Source organism: Zootoca vivipara, chromosome 1 (genome assembly GCF_963506605.1).
Source record: "Zootoca vivipara chromosome 1, rZooViv1.1, whole genome shotgun sequence".
NCBI lineage: Eukaryota > Metazoa > Chordata > Lepidosauria > Squamata > Lacertidae > Zootoca > Zootoca vivipara.
In genome coordinates this window covers 110,507,482-110,533,354 of record NC_083276.1, presented here as the reverse complement: position 1 = coordinate 110,533,354, position 25,873 = coordinate 110,507,482, and the positions used below count along the sequence as shown (strand labels likewise).

The window sequence follows — 25,873 nt, the reverse complement described above, 5'->3', positions numbered from 1 at the left end:
CTACTGTCCAAAAAAAGAGGGGGGGAAATCACTAGTGGCATATTTTTTTTCAGGAATAGCTATTGCCTGGAAGTGTCTTACTTTTCTCCAACATAGCACAGACTTTAATTTGTACTGTGTTAGAAAGTGAAACAAAAGGGTCTGGTTGCATCCCTTCCCGAGCCTGGGTCTCCAGATGTCGGGCTACAACTCACTGACCATGGTGGCTGGGGATGATGGGGGTTGTAGTCAACATCTGGGGCACCCAAACTATTTGCGATTCTTGCATGTATTATCAATAACCCTTGGCCAAAAATAAATTCGCAGATCCCTAGGGAGAGGCAATGGCTAATAAATCAGCTTAAGGCTGGTAGGAGTCGTGCGGGGAGTGCACTTTTTAAAGCAGCTTGCCATCACACTTCTTCAACCCACCAAATAGTTGTAGCCTAGATTCGCCACAAGCAATGTTGCACAATGTAAAGACTACAACTCCCGACAGGCAAGGAGGCTGTCGGTGGAGCATGCTGGGAAATGTAGTAGCAGATTCTTCAACTAAGACTCAGACCCGATTGTTGTATAGGACAGAAGCTGCGGAGCGGGTAGTACAGTCAGTATGTATTTTTTGCGGCCGGTGTGGACGGAGTTATAGACAATTATTTGATGTTAGCCAGTCGTCTCTCTATGCGGGGATATTTGCTGCTGGAGCACATAGGTGGTGATCTCCCGCCATGTGGATTCTAGGAGGAGCCTGCTTTGCCAATAGGCAGCATGGTCGTGTGATCTGTAGGAAGTCACTCTTTCCTGCGTGCGACGTGATCCTGGTGAAAGAGATGGAATGAGACTTCCTAAGGAGCGCAAGGGACGCAAGGATCCAGGCTGTTCACGGCGGTTCAAACTGTTACCTTCACAGCTGCAGAAAGGTGATAATGTGGATACGTTAGAGGTTGTACTAGGTTTATGTGTATAGGGGTGGTGGGCTTACTCACGTGGCTTCTACAGAGGTGTGTTGGGGTTTTCTTTTGTTTGTTTTTTTAAAAAATATTGAGAAGGAACTTCACTATTCTGTATGAAAATGAGTGAATGTCAAGACAAATTGTTTTAAAAAATTAAAAAATAGACAATATAGTGAGTTTGGATTTGTTGGAAAGGTTTTGGTTCAGATCCATCTTTAAATCAGGAAGGAAATACAAATACACAGAACACATATTCATATAATCCTAGAGTTGGGTGGAACCTTAAATGTGATCTAGTTCAGCCCTCTGCTGATTCAGGAAATCCACTTATCCCAGGGGGAGGCCAAGTTATCTGTGATGTAATTGGTCAGTTAGCTAAGTACAGTATTTCTATTTATTTACTTAATTGGGGGGGGGGGCAATTGCACCCACCAGCTATGCCCATGCACACAACCCTCTTTATTATCATACACTAGTTCCATTAACCTTCAAAACCTAACACACTTGACAATACAGAAACCTAGTTTGGATGCAGTAGCTTGATTCACGCATATTGCTATACTGTATTACAGCTTAGTGCTATGTGGACAGATTTCTCAACTATGATTTGTTTAAACAAGCTAACTTCATAAAACCTGTGCTTTGAAGTTGGCAACTTTCAACAAACCAGTGTTAAGATGATCTACGCTTTGTTTGAGTTCATTTTTCCTTGTTATTGTTGTTTAGTCGTTTCCGACTCTTCGTGATCCCATGGACCAGAGCATGCCAGGCACTCCTGTCTTCCACTGCCTCCTGCAGTTTGGTCACTCATGTTCGTAGCTTCAAGAACACTTTCCAACCATCTCGTCCTCTGTGGTCCCCTTCTCCTTGTGCCCTCCATCTTTCCCAACATCAGGGTCTTTTCCAGGGAGTCTTCTCTTCTCATGAGGTGGCCAAAGTATTGTAGGCTCAGCTTCAGGATCTGTCCTTCCAGTGAGCACTCAGGGCTGATTTCCTTCAGAATGGATAGGTTTGATCTTCTTGCAGTCCATGGGACTCTCAAGAGTCTCCTCCAGCACCATAATTCAGTTTTCCTAGTAAGCAGCAAAATAAAAAATGGAAGCTGAATCGAAAATGGAAGTAAGAGCTTCCAAATTCCTCTACAGCCACACTGGAGGAGGGGAGGAGTATTGAACCTGAGGCTCACTGCAACTCATCATGTAACACTAAACCATGATTTTGTGTGAAGTTTGAATGCCAAATATTGTTTGTCTGGACTATTGATAGGCTACAGTATTGATACAGGCATGCACAGGCAAACAGAACAATAAAATTTTGTGGTTTAATAACTTATTTGCAAGACTAATTATTTTTTAAATGGCTGCTTTTGCAGGTTCTTCAGAATTATTTCCGCTTCTTCAACAATAACTACAAAGAATAAGGGAAAAGCAATATTATATATCTAAATGCTAGCTGGTGGTTTGCATCTGATTGGAAGTGAAGAAGAATAGCCTCATTCTGGACATGTTTAAAAAAACATAAAAATCACAAAAATGCTGTCTGTAAGACGTTTTTATTTATTTGCACTGAGATGTCGCCACTGTCGAACTTGGAGCAGTGATCCCTTGTTAAGCCAGCTAAATAACTGCATAAATGAAGATCAAGTGTTTGACCTCGTTGGAAAGAACAAAACCAAACTTTCTGAAAAACATGTGGGAAGGGCAATTAATATACTTTGGGAGTTTCAAAAGAAGACGCCTGAGCCTCTGAGGCTTACTGATTATGTAAAAAATCACTCCCAGTTTCTTATACTTCGCATTTTAGCAGAAAACAAGATTGAACAGATGGATAATGAAGCATTAGTGGATATTCTGTATAATTTACTCAGGTAAGCCATATAGTATGATGCCGAAATGTAATGGGGGTAAGTTTATTAATCTGTGATTAAAAAAGTAATTGTGTTTTTTTAAAAAAAAAATGCTACCAAGGAGTGTGGTGGAGTCTCCTTCTTTGGAGGTCTTTAAGCAGAGGCTTGACAGGCATATGTCAAGAATGCTTTGATGGTGTTTCCTGCTCGGCAGGGGGTTGGACTGGATGGCCCTTGTGATCTCTTCCAACTCTATGATTCTATGAAGCATCCTGATTGCTGCAAAAGCACAGCTCATTGGTACAATGCCCATTTAAAATTTGCTCATATCTCTCTATCGTCTGTCTATCTGTCTATCTATCATCTATCTATCTACCTAAACAATGTATGATCTATTCTAATGAGTCACAAAACCTGTGTCTTAACTCCATAAAAACATATGAGATTACTCTCATGTAGCAAATGTTAGCTCTAAAAGGCAGTGTAGGGACTGACAGTTACAGGCACAATCAAGCCAAAACAAAAGTAGCTTGGCTGCCAATATTTTCTCCCATTAATGTCCTGACCTTACGCAGCTCAAAGGGAAACTAGACAATAATTGCGGAGGTGACAGCAACTACCAGAGGGTTCTCTCTATTGGTTACTGCAGGGATGGGGAATCTGTAGCCCTCCAGATGTTGTTGGACCACAGCTTTCATCACCCATGGTCATTGGCCAATGCAGGCTGGGGCTGATAGTCCAAAAAGTTTGAAAAGCAAAATACAAAGTTCCAGCTGTGGCTGACTTTCTGTCCCAGGCAGGCAGAGCAATGGAGAAGCCAACAGAAGAAGGAGAGCCAAGTGTTAAGGGCTGAATGTGAGCAAATGCAGCTATGCATATTTACGGTTGGTTACAGCGGAGATGGCAGGAAATCCAGCCTCTCCGCAAAATGTTCCATCGGCGCAAGCGTTTCTGCCTGCCTCCCCTCTTCTACCACCTGCATGCTGTTTGTGGGTTCTCACAATCCCCACAGTGCCGATTTGGGGGTGCAATGGGAGGTGAGGGGGGGACCCCATTGTGCCAGCGGCAGCCCTTGAACTGGTTCCTACTAGTGGAACTAGTAAGCTGAACCTGGCCCAGGGATTTAAGTGATTAAGTAAAAGGCCCTGGAAAAAAATGTGGGGTTTAAAGGGAAAAGAGAGGCGGCTTCCTAGCTGCACATTTCCAAGCACTGATCTGTTCATAGTTGTAAGAGGTTTCCCAGAATGCGCAGGGAAAGTGTTCAGTAAGTACCGGTACAAAACTCTAGCAACCTGCTACAGTATTTGTAATACATTTAAAATTACACAGGTTTTTTTTCCCCATCTCTCTCTCTTAAAATATCTATGCAGAGCATTTGACTTGTCTTTTGTTCCTTGTGAAGGTTTGAAATTGAGGCCCATGATTCGCTAGTTGAAGAGCTCGTCATGGAATGCTGGAGAAGATTAAATGGGCAAGTACACATTAAAATTAAAATCCTATGAATTGTCCTATGAATTGAAAGCTTGAGAGCTCATGCTTATAAAAACTATCGCAAGGTCAGTACTGACAACCTTAATTTATTAAAAGTATGGTAGGCCCCTTTCTCTCTTCAAAGCAGTAGTTGTGGGTTAAGAAGGAGCGTCTCCACCTCCATCATTCTGCCCGGACACTGAGGTCCAGCGCTGAGGGCCTTCTGGCGGTTCCCTCGTTGCGAGAAGCCAAGTTGCAGGGAACTAGGCAGAGGGCCTTCTCAGTGGTGGCGCCTGCCCTGTGGAACGCCCTCCCAACAGATGTCAAAGAGGAAAACAACTACCAGACTTTTAGAAGACATCTGAAGGCACCCTGAAGTTCAGGGAGGCTTTTAATGTTTAATAGATTATTGTGTCTCATTACAGGGGATTGGAATGCTAAAGTAGGGAATCAAGAGATAAAAGGAACAACTGGCAAGTTTGGCCTTGGAGTTCAAAATGAAGCAGGGCAAAGGCTAATAGAGTTCTGTCAAGAGAACAAGCTGGTCATCACAAACACTCTCTTCCAACAACACAAGAGACGACTCTACACATGGATATCACCAAATGGGCAGCATCGAAATCAGATTGATTATATTCTCTGCAGCCAAAGATGGAGAAGCTCTATACAGTCAGCAAAAACAAGACCTGGAGCTGACTGTAACTCAGATCATCAGCTTCTTATAGCAAAATTCCAGCTTAAACTGAAGAAAGTAGGAAAAACCACTGGGCCAGTAAGATACAATCTGAATCAAATCCCTTATGAATACACAGTGGAAGTGAGGAACAGGTTTAAGGATTTAGATTTGGTGGACAGAGTGCCTGAAGAACTATGGATGGAGGCTCGTAACATTATACAGGAGGCAGCAACGAAAACCATCCCAAGGAAAAGGAAATGCAAGAAAGCAAAATGGCTATCCAACGAGGCCTTACAAATAGCGGAGGAGAGGAAGCAAGCAAAATGCAAGGGAGATAGGGAAAGATACAGGAAACTGAATGCAGATTTCCAAAAAACAGCAAGGAGAGACAAGAGGGTCTTCTTAAATGAGCAATGCAAAGAAATAGAGGAAAACAATAGAATGGGGAAAACCAGAGATCTGTTCAAGAAAATTGGAGATATGAAAGGAACATTTCGTACAAAGATTACCATAATCAAGGACAAAAGTGGTAAGGACCTAACAGAAGCAGAAGACATCAAGAAGAGGTGGCAAGAATACACAGAGGAATTATACCAGAAAGATATGGAGGTCTCATACACCCCAGGTAGTGTGGTTGCTGACCTTGAGCCAGACATCTTGGAGAGTGAAGTCAAATGGGCCTTAGAAAGCATTGCTAATAACAAGGCCAGTGGAAGTGATGATATTCCAGCTGAACTATTTAAAATTTTAAAAGATGATGCTGTTAAGGTGCTACACCCAATATGCCAGCAAGTTTGGAAAACTCAGCAATGGCCAGAGGATTGGAGAAGATCAGTCTACATCCCAATTCCAAAGAAGGGCAGTGCCAAAGAATGCTCCAACTACCGCACAATTGCGCTCATTTCACACGCTAGCAAGGTTATGCTTAAAATTCTACAAGGCAGGCTTAGGCAGTATGTGGACCGAGAACTCCCAGAAGTGCAAGCTGGATTTCGAAAGGGCAGAGGAACCAGAGACCAAATAGCAAACATGCGCTGGATTATGGAGAAAGCTAGAGAGTTCCAGAAAAACGTCTACTTCTGCTTCATTGACTATGCAAAAGCCTTTGACTGTGTCGACCACAGCAAACTATGGCAAGTTCTTAAAGAAATGGGAGTGCCTGATCACCTCATCTGTCTCCTGAGAAATCTCTATGTGGGACAAGAAGCTACAGTTAGAACTGGATATGGAACAACTGATTGGTTCAAAATTGGGAAAGGAGTACGACAAGGTTGTATATTGTCTCCCTGCTTATTTAACTTGTATGCAGAATTCATCATGCGAAAGGCTGGACTAGATGAATCCCAAGCCGGAATTAAGATTGCCGGAAGAAATATCAACAACCTCAGATATGCAGATGACACAACCTTGATGGCAGAAAGTGAGGAGGAATTAAAGAACCTTTTAATGAGGGTGAAAGAGGAGAGCGCAAAATATGGTCTGAAGCTCAACATCAAAAAAACCAAGATCGTGGCCACTGGTCCCATCACCTCCTGGCAAATAGAAGGGGAAGAAATGGAGGCAGTGAGAGATTTTACTTTCTTGGGCTCCTTGATCACTGCAGATGGTGACAGCAGTCACGAAATTAAAAGACGCCTGCTTCTTGGGAGAAAAGCAATGACAAACCTAGACAGCATCTTAAAAAGCAGAGACATCACTTTGCCGACAAAGGTCCGTATAGTTAAAGCTATGGTTTTCCCAGTAGTGATGTATGGAAGTGAGAGCTGGACCATAAAGAAGGCTGATCGTCGAAGAATTGATGCTTTTGAATTATGGTGCTGGAGGAGACTCTTGAGAGTCCCATGGACTGCTAGAAGATCAAACCTATCCATTCTTAAGGAAATCAGCCCTGAGTGCTCCCTGGAAGGACAGATTGTGAAGCTGAGGCTCCAATACTTTGGCCACCTCATGAGAAGAGAAGAATCCTTGGAAAAGACCCTGATGTTGGGAAAGATGGAGGGCACTAGGAGAAGGGGACGACAGAGGACAAGATGGTTGGACAGTGTTCTCGAAGCTACGAACATGAGTTTGACCAAACTGCGGGAGGCAGTGCAAGACAGGAGTGCCTGGCGTGCTATGGTCCATGGGGTCACGAAGAGTCGGACACGACTAAACGACTAAACAACAACAGATTATTGTGTTTTATTTTTCTGTTGGAAGCCGCCCAGAGTAGCTGGGGAAACCCAGCCAGATGGGCGGGGTATAAATATATTATTATTATTATTATTATTATTATTATTATTATTATTATTGAGATAAATTTGCACTGAGGACCATTGTACCAATAAAGGCAGCTACAGATTTAAGAATGTAACACTCCTGGATAGATTTTGAAAGGTGACTTTAGGCTTAAATTTGATAGCTATCTAACTGGCAGTAAGGCCAACTGAGCCCAGTGGGATTTATTTCAGTATAAGATTGCACTGTTAAGCTTCCTAAATGAAAGCAGTGGAAAACTTGGTTTTAAGCCAGTTTATAGAAGAATCTATAAAGATTTATGGGAGAGGGGAAAAAACCTCTGCTCCAGTCTGCCCTTCCCTGAGGAAGTTAAAGTGTACCAGAACAATAAACTCAATAATCTGGGCTAATATCTAAGCTTTATTTATTTAGAGAGAATTATAAAAAATTATAAACTGCTTAACTGAAAACTTTGGAATACATGTTGCTTTTTTCCTCTTGTGTCCGGTCTGCGCCCTAGAACCCTCCCTGTCCTTTCCCCCACCTCCAGTTCTGATGCACATTTAAGTAAAACTTTAAAGGGAAAGAAGGACAAGGCAGGGACCCTCTGCTAAGTTGTACCTGACCTAAGGTGGTCACAACAGCAGTACTACCACTGTACTTCAAATATATGCTAAATAAAAACAAGAAGCCGATCCCCTAATGCATGTTGGGTTAAAGATGGTCCCAGTTCTGAAATGGTTGAAGGCTACCAGTCTAGAAATGGTATTTACCACTTGCCGGAGGGGGCTGGGGCTGGTTATTTACATGTTTCTGTATGGCCCAATGAAAGTCAGTCTAACTGTCATGTGGAGCCTTAATGGACAGCTCTTGAGTTAGAATTCTCAGTATGCCAAAGGATAGATGGTCTATGCATATTTTGATTGGTGGGTACACATTCAGAATTTTCAGTTAGATGGTGTGATTGGCTGGGGCTAGACTGGAGCGGCCAGAAGAAGTGTATATAATAAATACTACTGGGTGCTGGTCAGCGGTACTTAGTTGAGTTAGGTAGGGCACACCCACACTTCTGCTTGTCTAGAAATCATGGGTCCAAGAGGTTTTTTTTTGCTTGACCCGCTGCTGGGAAACCTGCTGTTTACCACTGAATAGGAACAAACATTAATCCACAGAGAAACCAATTGGCATTTGTTCCAGTTCAGTTTTTCCCAGGGGAAAGCAATGGGACAAGTGGAACTGTAAACAAGCCCTTGGTCAGAGTTGTGGTTGGTTGCCAGTTCCACCAGAAGACAGTGCTAGGATCAGGGAAGAAGTTAGATCGGAGATTGGCCAAAGGCATGCTGGGGGATAGCTGAATCATGTGGCTTAGGCCGAAGATACCCGGGGGGGGGGGAATTGTTTTGGGATGACTGGTAGGAGTACCAGAAATATTATTTCCATGGTAGTACAGTGAGACAAACCTTTGCTTCAATAGATCAGTGAAGGTTTGTGGGGGGAAACGGGTTTGTGGGGGGAAACGGGGGTGGAGAAAATAAAAGGTCAATTTGGCTATAGCATTTTAATAGGGTAACTGATTACAGTGTAAGCTAGAGCATCGAAAATGGCATCCTGGCTGAATTTTTGGAAATTGTTTATAATTCTCCAGGAAAACCCAGGAGTATGTAAGGCCATTGCAAATTTCCTTTTAAAATAGCTTTAAAACTTTCCCCCCCTCCCTCCTAGTATCATGAGTGGACTTTGGTAATATGGTGCCCTCAATGAGGGGAAAAAATTGCCCCCACCCCATTCTTATTTTCACAATAATTACTTTTGGTATAAAAAAATCCTTCCAGTAGCACCTTAGAGACCAACTAAGTTTGTCATAGGTATGAGCTTTCGTGTGCATGCACACTTCTTCAGATACACTGAAACAGAAGTCGCCAGACCCTTATGTATAGTCAGAGGGTGGGGAGGGGTATTACTCAGAAGGGGTGTGGGAATGGGTGATTGGCTGATAGGAGTGGTGAACCTGTATCAGATGACTGTTAACGACTGCAATTGGTCTTGCAGGAAAAAGCAAGGGCTGAGGTGCTAAAGAAAGCGTTATCATGTCCTTATTCAGACCAGGTCTCTCCATGGTTTTAAGCTTGGTAATGAGTTGCAATTCAGCAACTTCTCTTTCCAGTATGTTTCTGAAATTTTTCTGCAAATATAGGGAGGAGGAGCAGGAGGATAGTGATGCACATACTTGGCTTGGCACCCTGTACAGGGAAACTGCCCTAAATCTAGCACTGGTGGCCTGGGTTTAGCAGAACCATTGGAGTGGGAGCTGGGTTTTGTTATTATAGAGTAAGCAAGTAAAAAAACAACATTCCCTTCACAAAGGGCATCAGCCCTCTCAAGGCAGCTTACAAGGTAAAACAGCATACAACAAACCACACTTAATAAAACCAGCAGTAAACAGTAAAAACGAAAAGCAGTCCAGAAATGTTAACATCTGTTTTACAAGGTACTTGAAGTAGTAATCTAGGATGACCGATAACTGCAGGATGTAAAGCTATTACAATTTGTTACCAAGGGACAGTTGCAGGTTTGTTTGTTAGTTTTAAATCGATAATGTAAGTAAGCAGTAAACTGCTTTTCAACAATCTCTTAAATTTTGTATATAGGTAAATGTTTAAAAGCTTTTGTAAAGCAGGATTTTCCTTTTATATCCTCACAGACTCAGCATGCCTCAGCTATCTAAATTTGCAATGTGCCTACATGACCAACAAATGTACTATAGTCCTCTCATTGGTGATATAGCTGATATTGTGAATAGGAACTTGGATTCCATACAAGATGGAAGGTAATGTTAATCTAATAAATGTCTCAGAAGAATTGAGAGTATTTTTGTTCTCTTTCTCATGCATATACAGCACTACTGTAGCATACCTGTTTAGGCCCCTCTTGTTGTTTAAGTTGTAGAGGTAAAGGGACCCCTGACCATTAGGTCCAGTCGCGGACGACTCTGGGGTTGCGGTGCTCATTTTGCTTTACCGGCCGAAGGAGCCGTTGTACAGCTTCCAGGTCATGTGGCCAGCATGACTAAGCCGTTTCTGGCGAACCAGAGAAGCGCACAAAAATGCCGTTTACCTTTCCGCTGGAGCGGTACCTATTTATCTACTTGCACTTTGAGGTGCTTTCGAACTGCTAGGTTGGCAGGAGCTGGGACTGAACAACGGGAGCTCACCCCATTGCAGGGATTTGAACCACCGACCTTCTGATCGGCAAACCCTAGGCTCTGTGGTTTAACCCACAGCGCCACCCGCGTCCCACCTGTTGTTTAAGTTAAGTTAAGTTAAGTTGTTTAAGTGCAATTCTAATGAAGGTGCAACTGATAGGACACCCTGTATGTGGGTAGGTTCATTGTGGATATCATTTTTACTGTTTTATTGTGCCTGTGGATTTAAATCCTGTTCCGCTGCAATCCTACAGTCCCTAGGAGGGCATTGCAGGGCCCCTAGGATATTGCAGAACCCTCTTCATTGGCAGAGAAAGATCTGCCCTTCTGATATGGAAATATTTCCATTATTTTGCTTGAAAACACTCCAGTCTGCATAGCATTAAGAAAAGACTCAATAACAGCTTTGCAAAATGCTTTTTCCTTTAATTTTTGCCTCTTTCAAATAGTACAGTATTAAAAAAAAAGATGCCCAGTCTCATTCTGCCTCCAAACCTTCCATCTCCTCCTCCAGTCCTTTCCATTTTTAATGTAATGTCCTTAAATATTGTTGGGTTCGTTCAATCACCGCATACTTTTTTTGGAATGTTTTTAGGGTCTTGTCAATTTTGATGGTCAGCATATCTGGTGTTATCTCGCAGCATTTCAGAGATCGGTTAATACAGAAGGCAGAGTTTCTTCTGGAAACCACAGAATCTGCCCCCTTGAATAATGCCAGACGATTTGTACAGTTTCTCCGGAATGTCAGACTACCACATCGACCATTGCTGGACAAGTGTAACCAAGTTTTTCTTCAGAATGTGAACCAGCTAGGTGTTGACCATGTGGCTATCATCCTTGGACTTTACCAGATTTTACAATTCAACAACGTTGAGTTAAAATTAGTTGCTAAACAGAAACTGATGGAAGCAATGGATCACTGCAATAATCCTTCAAGCTTCTCTCGACTGTTTGTTGCCCTTGCACCCATGGCAGGACCAGAGGTCAGAGAACAGTAAGTTTAACTTCTGGCTTACTTGGTGTGCATGTGAATAGATTTTTCCTTGGAAAAGGTAGTGAATTTTTCCATGCTTTTATCTGAAGGCCATTGCTATCTGAGACAGAATAGGCTGCAGTTCAACAAAGGGAAACTACAAATGCAATGGAGTTGTGCTCGGCCTATGCTATTAATGGTGAAACATCCTCCTGTGGACTTGCTTTGTTACTATTGTTGACCCAAATTGACAAAATAGATTTCAGGTCGCATATATGCACGCACACACACACCTTGCCGTTGTGTTCTTTTTCACTCAATCTGTGACAAATTCTCATGTTGTGCTGAGGAAAGGCGACACAACAACAGCCTTGTTGAGCACACTTAACTCTCTCCTCAGGAGTAATGGAGAGTGCAGAATTAGTCACAGGCCCAAATCCAAAGAGATGTGCACAGAGTTTCTGTTACCCTGAAAATGTCTTCAGAAATTTGAAGTTCCATGGGTACCACCAATAGCATAGAACTAGAACAGAGCACTCTCTATTCCCTTGGTCCATTTGAACAGTTTTGGCATTTTGTTGCATGTTCAATATTTGGACTGCTCTTTCATCCCAATATGCATTTGTTGATACCAATAGCCAACAATAATTGCTTGTTCCAGAAGTATTTCCGTACAAAATCATGTGGTTTGAGGGGGCTGAGGTCACTGTTCCCTACAGAAAGAACAGAAGCTATGGTTCCAAATTTCACCCTTCACCAATCCAGAACCAAAAGTGTATTATTTATTTGCCTTGGATGAGCTTTTGCTGCATTGTCTCCTATGCAGCCCTTGTTAAAATGTTCCCTTATGGGGAACTTCTAATCCTAAACGTTTACTGGAGGTGTGTGTGCTTTAAGCTTATCTTTCTTTCAAGATACATTAAAAGCTTCACTTTGTGGAGTCTGTTTCCATTTCCCCAAACACACCTCTCTCCCTTTTTGAAATAAGAATGATATACACAACTCTGTGGCCTCTTAAACTGCTGGAAATATGTAATATTTTGTATGTTTATTTTTAGGTTAACTAAAACTGCTCTACTAATGGCAGATGAATTTGACCATCAGCAAACATTAGCAGTGACGGACAGTATGCAAGAAGCAGGGCTCAGAGATCCACAACTGATTCAAAAGTAAACCTTCAGTACAAAATAGCGTCTCAAAATGTTCTCAGTTTCTGTAACTTCCCTTTTCTGACCGGTTAAGAATGCAGCAAGTGAAAAAGCTGTAACTTCTGTTTAGTTTAAGAGTGGCTGATACAGAACGCTGAATATGCTTGCGCTATATGAGATACCGTTGACTTACCTTACACCACAGTCCTAAACACATCTATTGGAAGCAAGTCCCATTGATTTTAGAAAAACTTGCATCCAGGTAAGCGTGCCTAGGATTATGGTGTAACTCATCACTTGTGTGGTTGACATTAAGCTCATTTGACTTAAGAGTTTTCTGTGGAAATGTATGCTGGAATGTTCACAAGAAATGCCCTAACACAACGGGTGTTAGTAAACCTCAGTGAAGCTGGTGAACAAAAGCAGCAAAGTTATTTTTTCTCCAGGGTTGCCAGACTCAATAGTGGACAGGACTTCTGTGCCTTTAATTGCCCTGCTCTCTTTTGAGTCTGGAAACCTTAAAGAGAAACCAGCAGACCCTTTGCTTGGAAATTAAACAAAGGGTCTGCTAGTTTCTCTTTAAGGTTTCCAGACTCAAAAGAGAGCAAGGCAATTAAAGGCACAGAAGTCCTGTCCACTATTGAGTCTGGTAACCTTATTTGTCTCACTTTGTGCCTGAGGCCAAACTAGGCAAAACATTAAATGCATCTTTAGACTTAATGTACCTGCTTTTAAAAAGGAAAATCTCTCCCCTGAAGCTGCTTTTTGCATGGCAAGAAAGAATCCCATAGTGCCAATAGGAGGTTTTCTTACAATGCAAATAAGCAGCTTTAGAGAAGAGGTTTTCATCAGAATGGCAGCAGGAGAGAAAATGCTTAAATCCCACCCATCTGTTGCATTCCTAATTTCAGATCCCTCTCACAGCTGTTTATAGGAATATATAGGAAGGTATTTAACATCCCATCTTGTTTCCCTGTTAGGGCGGCTTGGGGTAAAAAATTAAAGAGCAGATAGGAAAAAAATTCCCTGCATCTTCTTGGTGTTTTCCCTTTCTCTGTATGGTGCCCTGAAACTGCTGCAAATACAGTGACCAGGATCAAGACCAACATAAACTTCCTGAAAGTATGGGGGCCTCCAACTGGATGGCATTTTTCTTCTTCCTGCCATATATGAGTAGAAGTGCTTTTCATTCATAGATTGTTTATGTGCATTAGATAGGGTCCACTGTCTTGGAAAGCAGGCAACACTTTCTTCCCTTCCTCTCTGAAAATGTTAATTTAGTTTATAGAATTCTATGGTATATCCAGCTTGACTCCTTCCATTCACAGAAGGCTCTGGGATTCAGCTGGCACTTGGGTAAACGACAGGGGTGTTTGACTTGTTTTGGTCAAATCCTCTGCCTCCAGAGCAGACATTTCAGGTTGCAAGAGGCTACAGGAGAAAGGGGGAGAAATACAAATATGGACATGATTTTCAGATTATACCATTTTTATCACTGGAATAAGACAATATATCCATTTGCAGCAGTATATGGGTTTCCCAACTTTGTTCAAGTTTCTGGATATAACCCAGTGATCACTAGTGATGCATTTACCATGACTTTTCATGGGCACTGCAAAGAGGTATTGAGAGGCACAATGGCACCCGCCAACATCATGGTGGTGACCCCTGGTATAACGACACATGAAATACAGAACATCATTATCAGGAAGCATTGACAGATCCCAAGCAGCCTGGTTTTGCCGATGTTACAGATACTCCATTCAACAAAGATTTATGATCCGTCTTGTAATTTAATGTGTGTACATCTCAGGGCCAGGGCAGTTTGTAAAATACATCTTCACTGTTATTTGAAATTATTTTTATTTCACCCTGAAATTTAGCCTCATCTGCTTTTGGTTTTCAGGATTGTGTCTCTGCTTTACAAACATATGGATCTCTACAAACCAGTAGAATTGGCCAAATTGGCCTACGCCCTCCTCCTATTTCATTGCTCCAATCCTGAGATTTATTCCAAATTACAGAGATTGCTCACCAGGTAAGAAAGCACATTTTATCAGTAAATATATTCTGATGGCCGCTTTCTTTATTAATTGGTTACATTTGAATCCTTCCCTTCTTCCTTAGCAGAATTCAAGGAAGTACTTATCAAAATTGCGGTTGGCAATGATCCTCTTAAGAAGGCATTCTTCCTCTTGCACATGGGAAGAATATCTTGTTTCTAAATGAAGCACCCTCCTGGCTTTAGACATATCATTTTTGTGCAAATGTCCATTTAAACTGATATATTAATGTTCTCGAAGCTACAAACATGAGTTTGACCAAACTGCGGGAGGCAGTACAAGACAGGAGTGCCTGGCGTGCTATGGTCCATGAGGTCACAAAGAGTCGGACACGACTAAACGACTAAACAACTAAACAACAACAAAATTAATCAATTGAAAGTGTCTTTGATCAGCGAATATGCAATTGACTTGGGTGTAAAATGCACTAAAAATACTTGTGGCCTGCCAATTTTTATTCTTCATCACTGACAGATGTATATCTCTCTGTTTTGCATTCCAGCTGTTTACACACTAATGTCGTACCGGCAAATATTTCCATGCTCATCCGTGTTCTTTCCTTGCTTCCTAATTCCTACATGGATGAAGTCATAGTCACTCGAATGGAGGCTGTAATGCCTCAGTGCAACCTGAGCGATTTGAGTTCCATCGCCACAGCTGTTATGAAATGGATTCGACATGATCGGCCCCGTCAGCAAAGCCCTTCGGTGCAGTACGGAAAACTTTTGCAAAAAGTCACTAACTGTGCACTTGAGAGGCTTCAGAAAGCCAATGATCTGGACCTTCTGTTAGACGAGCTGAAATACATGTCTGGAGACTGGTTTGAAGAAATGCTCCTTGAGGAAACCATGGTTACTCTTCAGCGCTTGTCGGACCAGATTACATGGACAAATGTGACAGAGTTTTCACCCTTTTTTGTCAGAACTTCCTATCTCTGCGTTCCATTACTTGATAGAATAGCTGCCATTACCATTCAGCATAGAGATAAGGTACTAATGACACATGATAATTTCATCGCCCTTGAAAGTGATTGTACAAACAGCACGCAGTGTTACATTTCATGTGTATTATTTGGACATAGTTTATCAGAGCTGCCCCCCCCCAAAAAAAAGATGTATTGGGTCTGCATTGCACACTATGCTGAGTGATTTGATTACTACTATGGGAACATGTATAACTTGCTCACATTAGGAAGAGATTGAAGACGATGACCCATTCTATGGAAAGCCTATCCCCATTTTCATGGGTCTTGTATTCCAAATCCCTGTGTGCATCAGTGAAGTTGCATACAGTGGGAGAATCAGCTGTCGGCTCAACAAAGCCCCACTGATGTGTGGGGAAGGAGCTCGTTGATGTTTGCAGACCACCTCCTTAACTTTTGTTTCTTTTTGAATAATAACAATACCCGGCCCATCTGGCTGGGTTTCTCTGGGCGGCTCGCAACAGAATATTAAAAACACGATAAAACATCAAACATTAAAAACTTCCCTAAACAGGGCTGCCTTCAGATGTCTTCTAAAAGTCAGATAGTTGTTTATTTCCTTGACATCTGATGGGAGGGCATTCCATAGGGCGAGTGCCACCACCGAGAAGGCCCTCTACCTAGTTCCCCATAACCTCACTTCTCGCAGTGAGGGAACTGCCAGAAGGCCCTCAGAGCTGGACCCTCAGTGTCCGGGCTGAATGATGGGGGTGGAGACGCTCCTTCAGGTATACTGGAGAAATAATTAAAATCTGGCAGACATACATGGTAAATGCTAACTGTCCTTTTCTCCCCCACCCCCTGCTTTCTTCTCTAGGTTTACAATTCTGGGATTTACTCTCTCCTCCTTCCCTTTGCTACTCTAAATTATGATCCTCCCCAGAGTGAAGAGTTTTTTGAGGCTTGCCTTCAGCAGTTGAGCTCTTGCTTGGGTAAGTTCATCAGAGAGGAATGGTAGCTGGGTGACATTTTCCCCAAGGTGCCAAATTTGGTGCACAAAGCCAAATAAAATCTCTCTTTGAAACAAAAAAAAAACTGATATAATTCAGAACCTTCTGTTGTTGTTTGGGGGGGGGGGGCGGGGGGCGGCGGTTATGGTGTGCTAACTATTCTAAACATTGGTAGGTAGAATGAATTTAAACTGGTGAGCAGTGAAGTGGCAGCTCTTCCTTTCCGCATCTTTCGAAATGACCACATCACTAAGCAGGAGCACATTTTAAACAATTTGTGCTTGCTGATACAAAAAAAAAAAACAACCAACAGATTTTAAGACAAAGATTCATTTGGTTATTTCCTGTAAAGGGCACTTGTGAAGCAGCTGCAGCAAATGTGCCGCTAGCAATGTGGGAAGATTGGGTTGCAGAGCCCTAGTAGGCACTGCAATGTATGGAGAAGGGGCTGGCAGGCAAGGGCTGGGTGAATACAAGTGTGGGAATCCTGGCGGTGATTTTCTTACATAAACCATGCTGGAGAGGATGTGGGTGAGGGATCTATTACTCTATCCAAATTAACGTCAAGACCAACAGCATGAAAATAAGCTCTATCAGTGTACAGTTAACCGGGTCGTTTTTAGGACTGTGACATTTGCCACCACGTTCTTGCTTCTGTGATGGTTCCCAACTGCTTTCCTACCCGCTCTGTTCCCAGTCTCTATATCCCTGCTCCTTCTGTCCCTCCGGACCTTTACAAAATCCAAACCTCAGTTTCCAGAAGCAGAATAAATAAGCAAATGTATGTAAAAACACTCAACAATTTTAGCCTTGTTCATGTGTCCCTTGTGTGTCGGGTGTAGCTGTAGAGCAAAGAACAGGGGTGCACTTTTATCCCCACCCGTGATAAGTTCCTGTGGTGAGGAAGGGGCTCTGTGTGATTGTGTGTGTGGGGAGAGTTCTAGTTTCCCATCTGTTTCTCCACTTCTTCAGAGATACTGTCAGTTAAAGGATACACTAATATATTTGTTTTATACAGGTAGTTTTGAACCGCATCTCCTTGTGCTGCTTGGTTTTGCTTTGGCTGTTGCTGAGTATTTTCCAGAGAATGTGATAAAGGCTATATTTAACATCGAATTTCTGGCCAAATTAGATGCCCAGCTTGAAAGTAAGAAATAATTACAAATTGTAACATGACTCTTGCATTTTTAAGAGATTGTGTGTATGTGTTTTCTTTTGCTCAGAACAGGAATAGCCAGCTGCAATTTTTGATACTACTGTCTTCTTGGTTTCCAATAATCTACTTTGGAATAATATTCCTATGTTTGAATTAGGTTGTTTTCAACAAACCACGGTTTGTCAGTTCAGAAACAACAAACCATGGTTGAGCCTGAGGCTTTCCTAGAATATTGTTTAATGGGATATGTGGCTGTGACCATATCCTCCACATGTAAAAATGGGGGAAAGAATGATGATTCTTTTCTTCAGCTACATACTCTGCCTTGTTGCATAGCGAGTGTGCAACACGCAATTCAGATATTACTTACCTAGGAGAAATATCAACCTACTAAGAATTTCTTCCTCTTGCATACTACTCCCCAACACCATCATGGGAAGGAAGTAAAATCTGATTCAGGCTATACTGTGTTTTAAATGCCTTCTCTTTCCACCCAGCTTGAAGGAATAAGGATTGTCAGTTGTGATTATAAATGAGGTTACTAGAGAATCATACAGCAACCTTGAGTCAGGTAGTTCTTCCCATAAATGCTCTCCCAAGCTAGGTCAGGAGCGAAACGTTAATTTCATTTTGTTTTTTAAAATGAAGGTACAGTTAAAACTAGCATTTTAATTTAGTCTGTTCAACTATAATTTTTCATGCAATTGGGACTTTATTTATTCATTTGGGCACATCTGTACTAGCCAGTCCACTACATGTCATCTGGCAGCTTCCATTTTTACTCAGATGTAAGTCCCACTTTTCTCGGTGAAGCTTTGCTCACTGTGCATAGAATAATAGCTTTATTACTTGCTTACTTTCATCCCCCCTTGTGCCCTCTCTAAATAGGGAAACGAGGAGAAGGCATGGCTATGTTTGTGAGGAAGTTCTATAGCCACTCTCTGTAAAAAAATCTAAATAAAAAGGGACTGTAAGAAACTTTTCCTTGTCTTTATAATCTCCGGGGCAACCAGCCGGGAGCCGTTGACAGCATCTTGACAGGTGGCTGGCTGAGCCAGCAGAAGTAAGCAGAGGGATGCCTCTGTTCAGTCCAGTGCCCCTGCAGCCCAGTGTAGCGTAAGAGACTTCTGATTTGCTTCTGCAGCCATGTCATTTGTCTGAAGGGCTACTTGCTTTTCTACTTACAGTCAGCCGTACTGCGGTGTAAATAGTGTTCTGTTTTTTCTCTCCGTTTTTTTTAATAAAAAAAACCAGCGCTCCCGAGTACCTTAAACCAGAGGGTCCGCTTACGGCTGATGGAACTGAACCGAGCAGTCTGCCTGGAGTGCCCAGAGCTTCAAATTCCGTGGTTTCATGAGCGCTACTGTCAGCATCTACAGCGAAAAGGTGAATATTTAACCTTTTAAATGACGGATGCATTATGGGTGCCTCAGTCCATAAAAAAAAAAAATCTTTACAGAGTCATATTTATTAAAACTCAGAACATTTCAAAAATGGCTTATCCTTCACTTATGTCCTTGTCAGCCTGCTTTGAATGAAATATGAAGTTCTTAAAAAACAAAAAACAAAGATGCTGACAGTCTCAGGGTAATATCCCGTTGGTACCCTTGCATAGCATATCTGCTAATTGAAGAATGCAGGAGGTGATTTTTTCCCCCATTTCCTCTCCCCACTGAAGCCCATAGCATCCCCTGAAAATCTGCTCTGGAGGGCTGGGGAATCTCCAGGATGGGTTGGGAGATGGCATGGGGCAGGGGGACAAATTGGCAAAGATCGCCTCCCTTCTTCCTTTAGCAGATGCCTCTACTGGAGCAAAAGCTCAAGGAGCATCACCTGGATTCCACCTTCTGATAATGTAACACGCGTCATTCTTGTAAAGTGATTCGTGATATTTTTTCCTGTCTTTCCTTTGCTTCTGATCTGGTTTTTATGCTTTGTTTTTGTTTTCACACACAGGCAGTGGTAGTCTCAGCGCGTTGCAACAGCAGATTCACGGACTTCTGGGAGAAATTTTGGGAGGAAGGCACTTTGCCAAGGTGTCGGTTTTCACCCCATACTACTACGGAATTGGTGGGTGTTTAATTAACGGGAAATCCTCTGTGGTTCAGCGTTTCATGGGAAAAATTCTCAAAACATTTCTCAAATGTACAGAAGCAAGTCCTGGCTATCCCAAAGGCTTTCTAGATAATCTATTTATAGTTATCTGAATGCAGCATTATTTATTTTTCCTTATTGAAGTCATGTCCTGATCCACAGGCCCAAAGGAGGGCCTGTGTGAGTAGTTTGATGCAGGGATACCAAAGAAGGATGCCTCAAACACCATTAGGGCCAATTCTTGTGCTGGGGCAACCCAGCCAGATAAGCGGGGTATAAATGATAAAATTATTATTATTAGTAGTAGTAGTAGTAGTAGTATTGGTACTTATATACTTTTATTTATATGCTATTCAAAAAACAAAACAGCAGTTTACAACAATTCTACTTAAAATCACACAAAAAAGCTACATGGAGCGCATTGCATTAATTCAGCCTCTGGGTTATGAATGTACAGGATACAGTGGCCAGGCTCTTGCAGTTGCTGGATGCAATGAGGTAGTATGAGAGTCTTGACAACTGTCCTCCCCACCCACTTCCGTAGCATATCATGTTCTTTTAAAGTTTAAATTGTATTTTAACTCAGCCTTTTGAGTGCAGCCGTGAAAATTCCTCCCCTGATTCCCCCCCCCCCCGGTAAAGCAGAATTCCTCACAACTAGGCTACTCCCTAACTTTCCCTCTAAAATAGCTACTGCATTTGCATGAAACTTGTAGAAACTGTTGGGCCATGGATAAAAATGCGGTTGGGTGATGTTTTGCATCTTTTGGATAAGACCTCTCCTCTTTCCAGAGGGGGAGGAGTTGTGAGCGGGAGATGGCGACCGCGTCAGCAGGGGGGCATATTCGGGCCCCTGAGTCAGCTTTTCCAGCTGCCGCGCCAAGCCCTTCTGCTAGCCAATAGGGCTGGCTTGGGGGTGGGGTTTTGCCACATGTAAGCGGCCACGGCAGTGCTGGGGCACCATTCGGCTTCCTGTTTTCTTCGGATCATCCGCCCACCCTCCCTTTAGGTCATTTTTTGCTCTTGACCTTTCTATGGACTTTGGTTGGTTGCTTTAGTTGCCCAGGGGGCCCAGTAGGAATTTTATCCATTTGGCAAATTGCCTCTTGGTTTTTTGCCTACCTCATAGCAAATTGTCACAACTTTTCGGGTATTGGCGGTTAGGCATTGGAATATGTCTGGAGTGTTGGAAGGCAGGTTGTGGCCATCACCTTCCCCTCCCTTTGTTTGGGTAGTCCGTTAAAGGAATCCGGCAGTCATGGATCCTGTCCGATGCCCTGCTGGTGGCTAGGGCCATGGCACGACCCCCGGTGACATCAGGGGAAGCTTCCAGTTGTATTTGCATCAACAAGCTCCTCCCCCTGGCTGTTAACCCTTGAATGACCCCCCGCTGAGTGGGGTGGGGTCATGTATAGTTTGTCTGATCCAATGCCTAAGCCAATACCACTCACATGCTGTAACCAATAAAGTTGTGGCCTTCTTTAGCCCATTAACCTAAAATACACGTGCCCTTGTGTCTTATTTATCTCTACGCGGGTGGCGGATCCTCGACTCACAATAAGCCCCAGTGAGGAGCATATTTAATTGAAATCAGTAGCATGTCCTTCCAAGTAATTGTGCTCAGGATCTTGGTGTGAAAAGTTGTACTACTGAAAACAGTGGGACTGGAGTGACATAAGCAGTAAATAGTCAGCCTGTGTGCAACAGAGAAGTTTTGCTTATAGGTTTTCTTTTCTTGTAAGTGGTAGCCTCTGTAACTATTATCCTAACCTTCAGTAGTGAGTGAGAGCTCTCGGAGCTAAAGTGTTGTTGAAACCAAGTATGAGCCTGGTGAGTGCCTGGATTGTAGATCACTGGAGCCCCATGTAAGCTGTTTCATGCTTTACTTAAGAGTCTGCTCTTAAGTATACAGCTCTTATGTATATACATGTGTCTGAATATACAGTAGTCGTGCTTGAATCACTTTGTAGTTTGCAATATTACACTGGTGGTGGAGTCATGGCCCACTGTAAACATTAACTTCCTATTGTGACAAGTCCTGAGATGATCATTTTTATTTCAGACTTCGAGTGTATTCTTGATAAAAACAAGAAGCCCCTTCCTCATACCGAACAGATTGTTGTCATGGCTGACTTGAAGGGAATGCACTGGGAGCAAGATGGCCTGTTGTTGGGAAGGAAAGGGCTGCCGCCCGGAGCTCAGAGGTGGTTATATATTTTCTGTGTGCTTCTATGGTCAATAGTCCATCTTCCTTCATACTGTTTCATGCCAAGTACAAATTCAGGGAAGGCTGATCTGTCCCATTGTATGTTTCTGACTCCACTTGCTCCTGAAGAGTAAGTGAGAGGCAAGTTGCACTTCCAACTTTAGTCGCTAAGAACAACATTTAAAATAACAGCATTTAAAGTAAGCTGCTCCTTACTTTGGCCTGAACCTGAGTGCCAACTTCTGCCATTCAAACTGGGAAGCATATCTTCGCATCTGTGTGTGCTCTTCAGCTGTTAATATTTTTGACTTGGAATAAAATGCTACATTGTGAAATGTACAAAGCCCTTGGGGTTCTTGGACCAAGGCAAGCTGAGTTGAAATAAAAAAGGGCGTTCAGAAGGATATTTCATTTCCTCCATTAATTTACTGCAATTTATTCTGGATAGACACCTTCATTGAGTCTACACCATTCCTAATGTAGAAACTCCCTTCCTTATTGATAGGGCAACCTATATTTGCTTTAGTTACTTGCTCAATGGAAAGTTAATTTCTAGCTGGCTGTGTTGTTAAAGAGCGTCTGTTTCAGTATTCCCGGAACTTTATTTGCTCAGGAGAAACCTTGTTATATTTTATTGTTGTTCTGCACATATGACACATATTGTTATATTTTATTGTTGTTCTGCACATATGACACATATTTGCAGAGACTGATGCACATCTCTTGTGGAGGGTTAACCATTTCATTTCAGTGGAGTGTGGTATCATAAGTGTGCAAAGGAATAAACATAGGTTGTCTCCCTCTACTGAAAGGAACTGGGAAAGTTCTCACCTTAGATTCTGAATAGATTCTGTTTTCAGATTGTTGAACCTATAATCATGCACTTGTGATTGTATTGTATTCAGAATTGCAGTGGATTTTCTGGATTCAAAAGCCTTTTGTAAGAACTTGAATCACCTGAAAGGAGAAGCTGCTATGAAAAAGCGACATTTGGAGATTCTAGGATACCACGTTGTTCAGGTATGTTGTCCTCTATATTTTGTATCAATATTGCACATAATTGCAGAGTTATCTGACAATATGTCAGTATTCTTTATTTGAAAGCTTTTTATCATAAATATTCAGGGCTGTGTTCTGCTAAATTTTACTCAGGGTAGACCCATTGAAAGTTAGTTGAATTCAATCCTCCACCCTTCTTCCAAAGGTTGTTTTCTCTTCTTCTCAAGTTGTTCTTTGCTACCAAGGAGTGTGGTGGAGTCTCCTTCTTTGGAGGTCTTTAAGCAGAGGCTTGACAGGCATATGTCAAGAATGCTTTTATGGTGTTTCCTGCTTGGCAGGGGGTTGGACTGGATGGCCCTTGTGGTCTCTTCCAACTCTATGATTCTATTATTATTATTATTATTATTATTATTATTATTATTATTATCACCACCCCTTCCCAAATGGTCTTACAGTCTAAAAGCAGACTGGGGGTGGGGGAGACAGCAAAGGGGGAAAGATGGAAACAGAGGTAGGAATAAAAAGAGGAAGGTTCCATCCCCCCCAGTTGCTCATGTTTGGATTTAGAGTGGGACTTAGAGCTTGACAGTTATTCCAAAGGCTGCAGCAAAAAGATGGGCTTTGGTTTGAGGGAAGTAAGAGAGGTTATTTAAACTTATACAATTGAATAAAAAGTAGAGAAGTTACACTGAGTTTTAAAAAACATTAAAAAGAACTACACAGTTGGAAGATGTGTCTTCAAGTTCATCTCACAACCTGTGGACCTCCATATGCTGTTCTACAACAATTCATATTATCCTTGCTCTTTGGCTAAGCTGCCTAGGGCTTCCAACAACATCTGGCGACCGAGGCTGCTATAGTGAATACCATTGGGTCATACCTGCTGAAACTATCGAAGTATTCTTTTCATTCTGTTTTTGCTACCTAATATGGATAATCTTTCCTTACGTTAAGTGGATGAATGAAAGCACCTGCCTGGCAGCAACCTACTTTGTTTTCATATCTTACCACGTTTACCAATATTCTTCATAGTATACTATTTGCAGCCTATTGTAGCTAAAAAGAAAAGGAGGCACCTTTTTCAGATGAGTTCCCTATCACAAGGACTTCTGTTTGCGCAATGGGGCTCCCCCCTCTGGCTTTAGGGATATGCAAAATATGGGCAGACATTTAAAGAATTCACTTGAGGTCTGGAGAGATGAGTATCTTCCTAGCAACACCTTAGTATTGATATAGTTAGCTATGGCCAAGGCTGCAGTGCTGTGTAAACTTACTCAGTGAGTAAGTAGAACTTAACTTTTGAGTGAATATGCATCTTCCCATTGAAAGCAGTCAACTTACTGGGATGATCTTGTTCTTTAGCCTCAGTGCAAACTACTGTCCAGTTTCCTAAACTTAGGTGACCGAGTGCTCTGTAACAGGAAACGGACTAGTGTTATGTCTGAACCTGTTTTCACTTATCATGTTCCCCTCCAAATCAGTTTAAAACCAAATCTAGAAGTGGCCGTGTAACTATGCCAATCCAACAGATGTTCTTGTGAAAAACAAGTATCTTGATAGGTTTCCCTTGCTATATTTCTACAGTAAACTTTATTTTATTTCAGATCCCTCATTTTGAATGGAATTCCATGGAGCTGTCATCAAAGGAGGCATGGATAGAGTATCTAAAGAATAAAATATATGAAAAGGTTTGACATGATCACGTGAAGAAGACACACAATCATGAAGTTATTTTATATAGACTGTGGAACATTAAATATTTTCAGCCTGATGGTGGTTTTCATGAAATCCCTTTTTAAAAATGAAGTCATCAAAATGCACACTAGGCTCTAGTTCCACAAGGGTGACCCACATGCGGAAGCAGGTTTACACATCTGCTACTTATGCTGATGTGCCTCTGGTTTTACATTTGGAGCTGGGTTTTGATGCTCCACTAGATTTCTTTGAAATGGCTGGGTAATTCTTCCAATGCAGATGAGAATGCATTTCCCCATCTGTAACCCTCCTTTCTGAAAACTCCGCCCGGAGGGTTGGAGATCTTCCAGAGCTGCTCCCCTTGAGGCACAAAGAGCTGCCTCTTCCACCCATAGGAAAATATCAGGCCCATCCCCTGCAATCATACCGAAAATGACCTCTCAGAATCTTAGCTCAGACACACTTGTGTTTCTCATATGCATACAAATGGGCAATAAAAGACGACGGAACAAAAAGCCTACTGGAAGTCATAAGGATGGAATATGTCTCTGCACCTTGAATTTTCACTTTAGGTCAAAGTAAGTGAAAGTAAACCACACTTACCAGTTCCCCTCCGTTTATGATACCTTTATACCTGCTTCTTCCTCCTACAGAGCTACTTCTAGCCTGGTGAACTAGAAAGCTACCACACTCTGTGATTTTTGAATTGGTTCCAGCTAGTAAATTTGTCACGCTGCTATTTAAAAACTACCTTCCTCTGCTAAGAGCTGGTGAATTGCAGTAATGTTTCCTTCCAAGTATGAATCTCCCCTCGGGTCTGCTGCTGCCGCAGCCATTGATAGAACAGGAGACATACAACAATAGCACAAGCGCTCGAGTCTGCCAGGCATTGTGAGTGACAACCACAGGTTGCTTGTCCGTTGCAGAGAGGCAAGCCGCTCCTCCAAATAGTTGTACCCCTCCTGTTTCAGGGCTGGCTCATGCTTTAAACCTGCAGAACTCCAGAAGTCAGCAGATATCACCCCCATATTTTAAGGGGAAGCCAAGTTGATCTTTAAAAAATGGAGGTGGCTTCCAAAACCTGATTCTCAGAATGCAAGCACAGGAATGGGCTATACAGTTAAATGAATACCAGGCAGAGGAAATTTCTGCTTATGCAGGAGAGGGAAGTCAGAAGGTCAGCGGTTCGAATCCCCGCGACGAGGTGAGCTCCCATTGCTCAGTCCCAGCTCCTGCCAACCTAGCAGTTCGAAAGCACATCAAA

General features: G+C 42.3%; 1 protein-coding gene across 1 annotated transcript; it reads left to right on the top strand.

Annotated features, from left to right (window-relative positions):
* Positions 1 to 312: 312 nt before the first annotated feature.
* FASTKD1 (FAST kinase domains 1) lies at positions 313 to 24,610 on the top strand. Its single transcript, XM_035133411.2, has 15 exons — positions 313 to 899; positions 2,305 to 2,799; positions 4,181 to 4,249; positions 9,843 to 9,968; positions 10,939 to 11,337; positions 12,375 to 12,485; positions 14,371 to 14,502; positions 15,030 to 15,516; positions 16,327 to 16,441; positions 17,478 to 17,606; positions 18,870 to 19,001; positions 19,572 to 19,685; positions 21,772 to 21,913; positions 22,821 to 22,935; positions 24,519 to 24,610. The coding sequence occupies exons 2-15, from the start codon at positions 2,465 to 2,467 to the stop codon at positions 24,606 to 24,608; spliced, it is 2,496 nt and encodes an 831-aa protein (XP_034989302.2). The 5' UTR covers positions 313 to 899; positions 2,305 to 2,464; the 3' UTR covers positions 24,609 to 24,610.
* The last annotated feature ends 1,263 nt before the right edge of the window (positions 24,611 to 25,873 follow it).

Excerpts from the sequence above, each read along its gene's own strand:
- FASTKD1 (XM_035133411.2), top strand. The coding sequence starts at position 2,465 with ATGCTGTCTGTAAGACGTTTTTATTTATTTGCACTGAGATGTCGCCAC. Across the intron at positions 19,686-21,771 it reads CCCATACTACTACGGAATTG|ACTTCGAGTGTATTCTTGAT; the intron begins GTGGGTGTTTAA and ends TTTTTATTTCAG. Across the intron at positions 22,936-24,518 it reads TAGGATACCACGTTGTTCAG|ATCCCTCATTTTGAATGGAA; the intron begins GTATGTTGTCCT and ends ATTTTATTTCAG.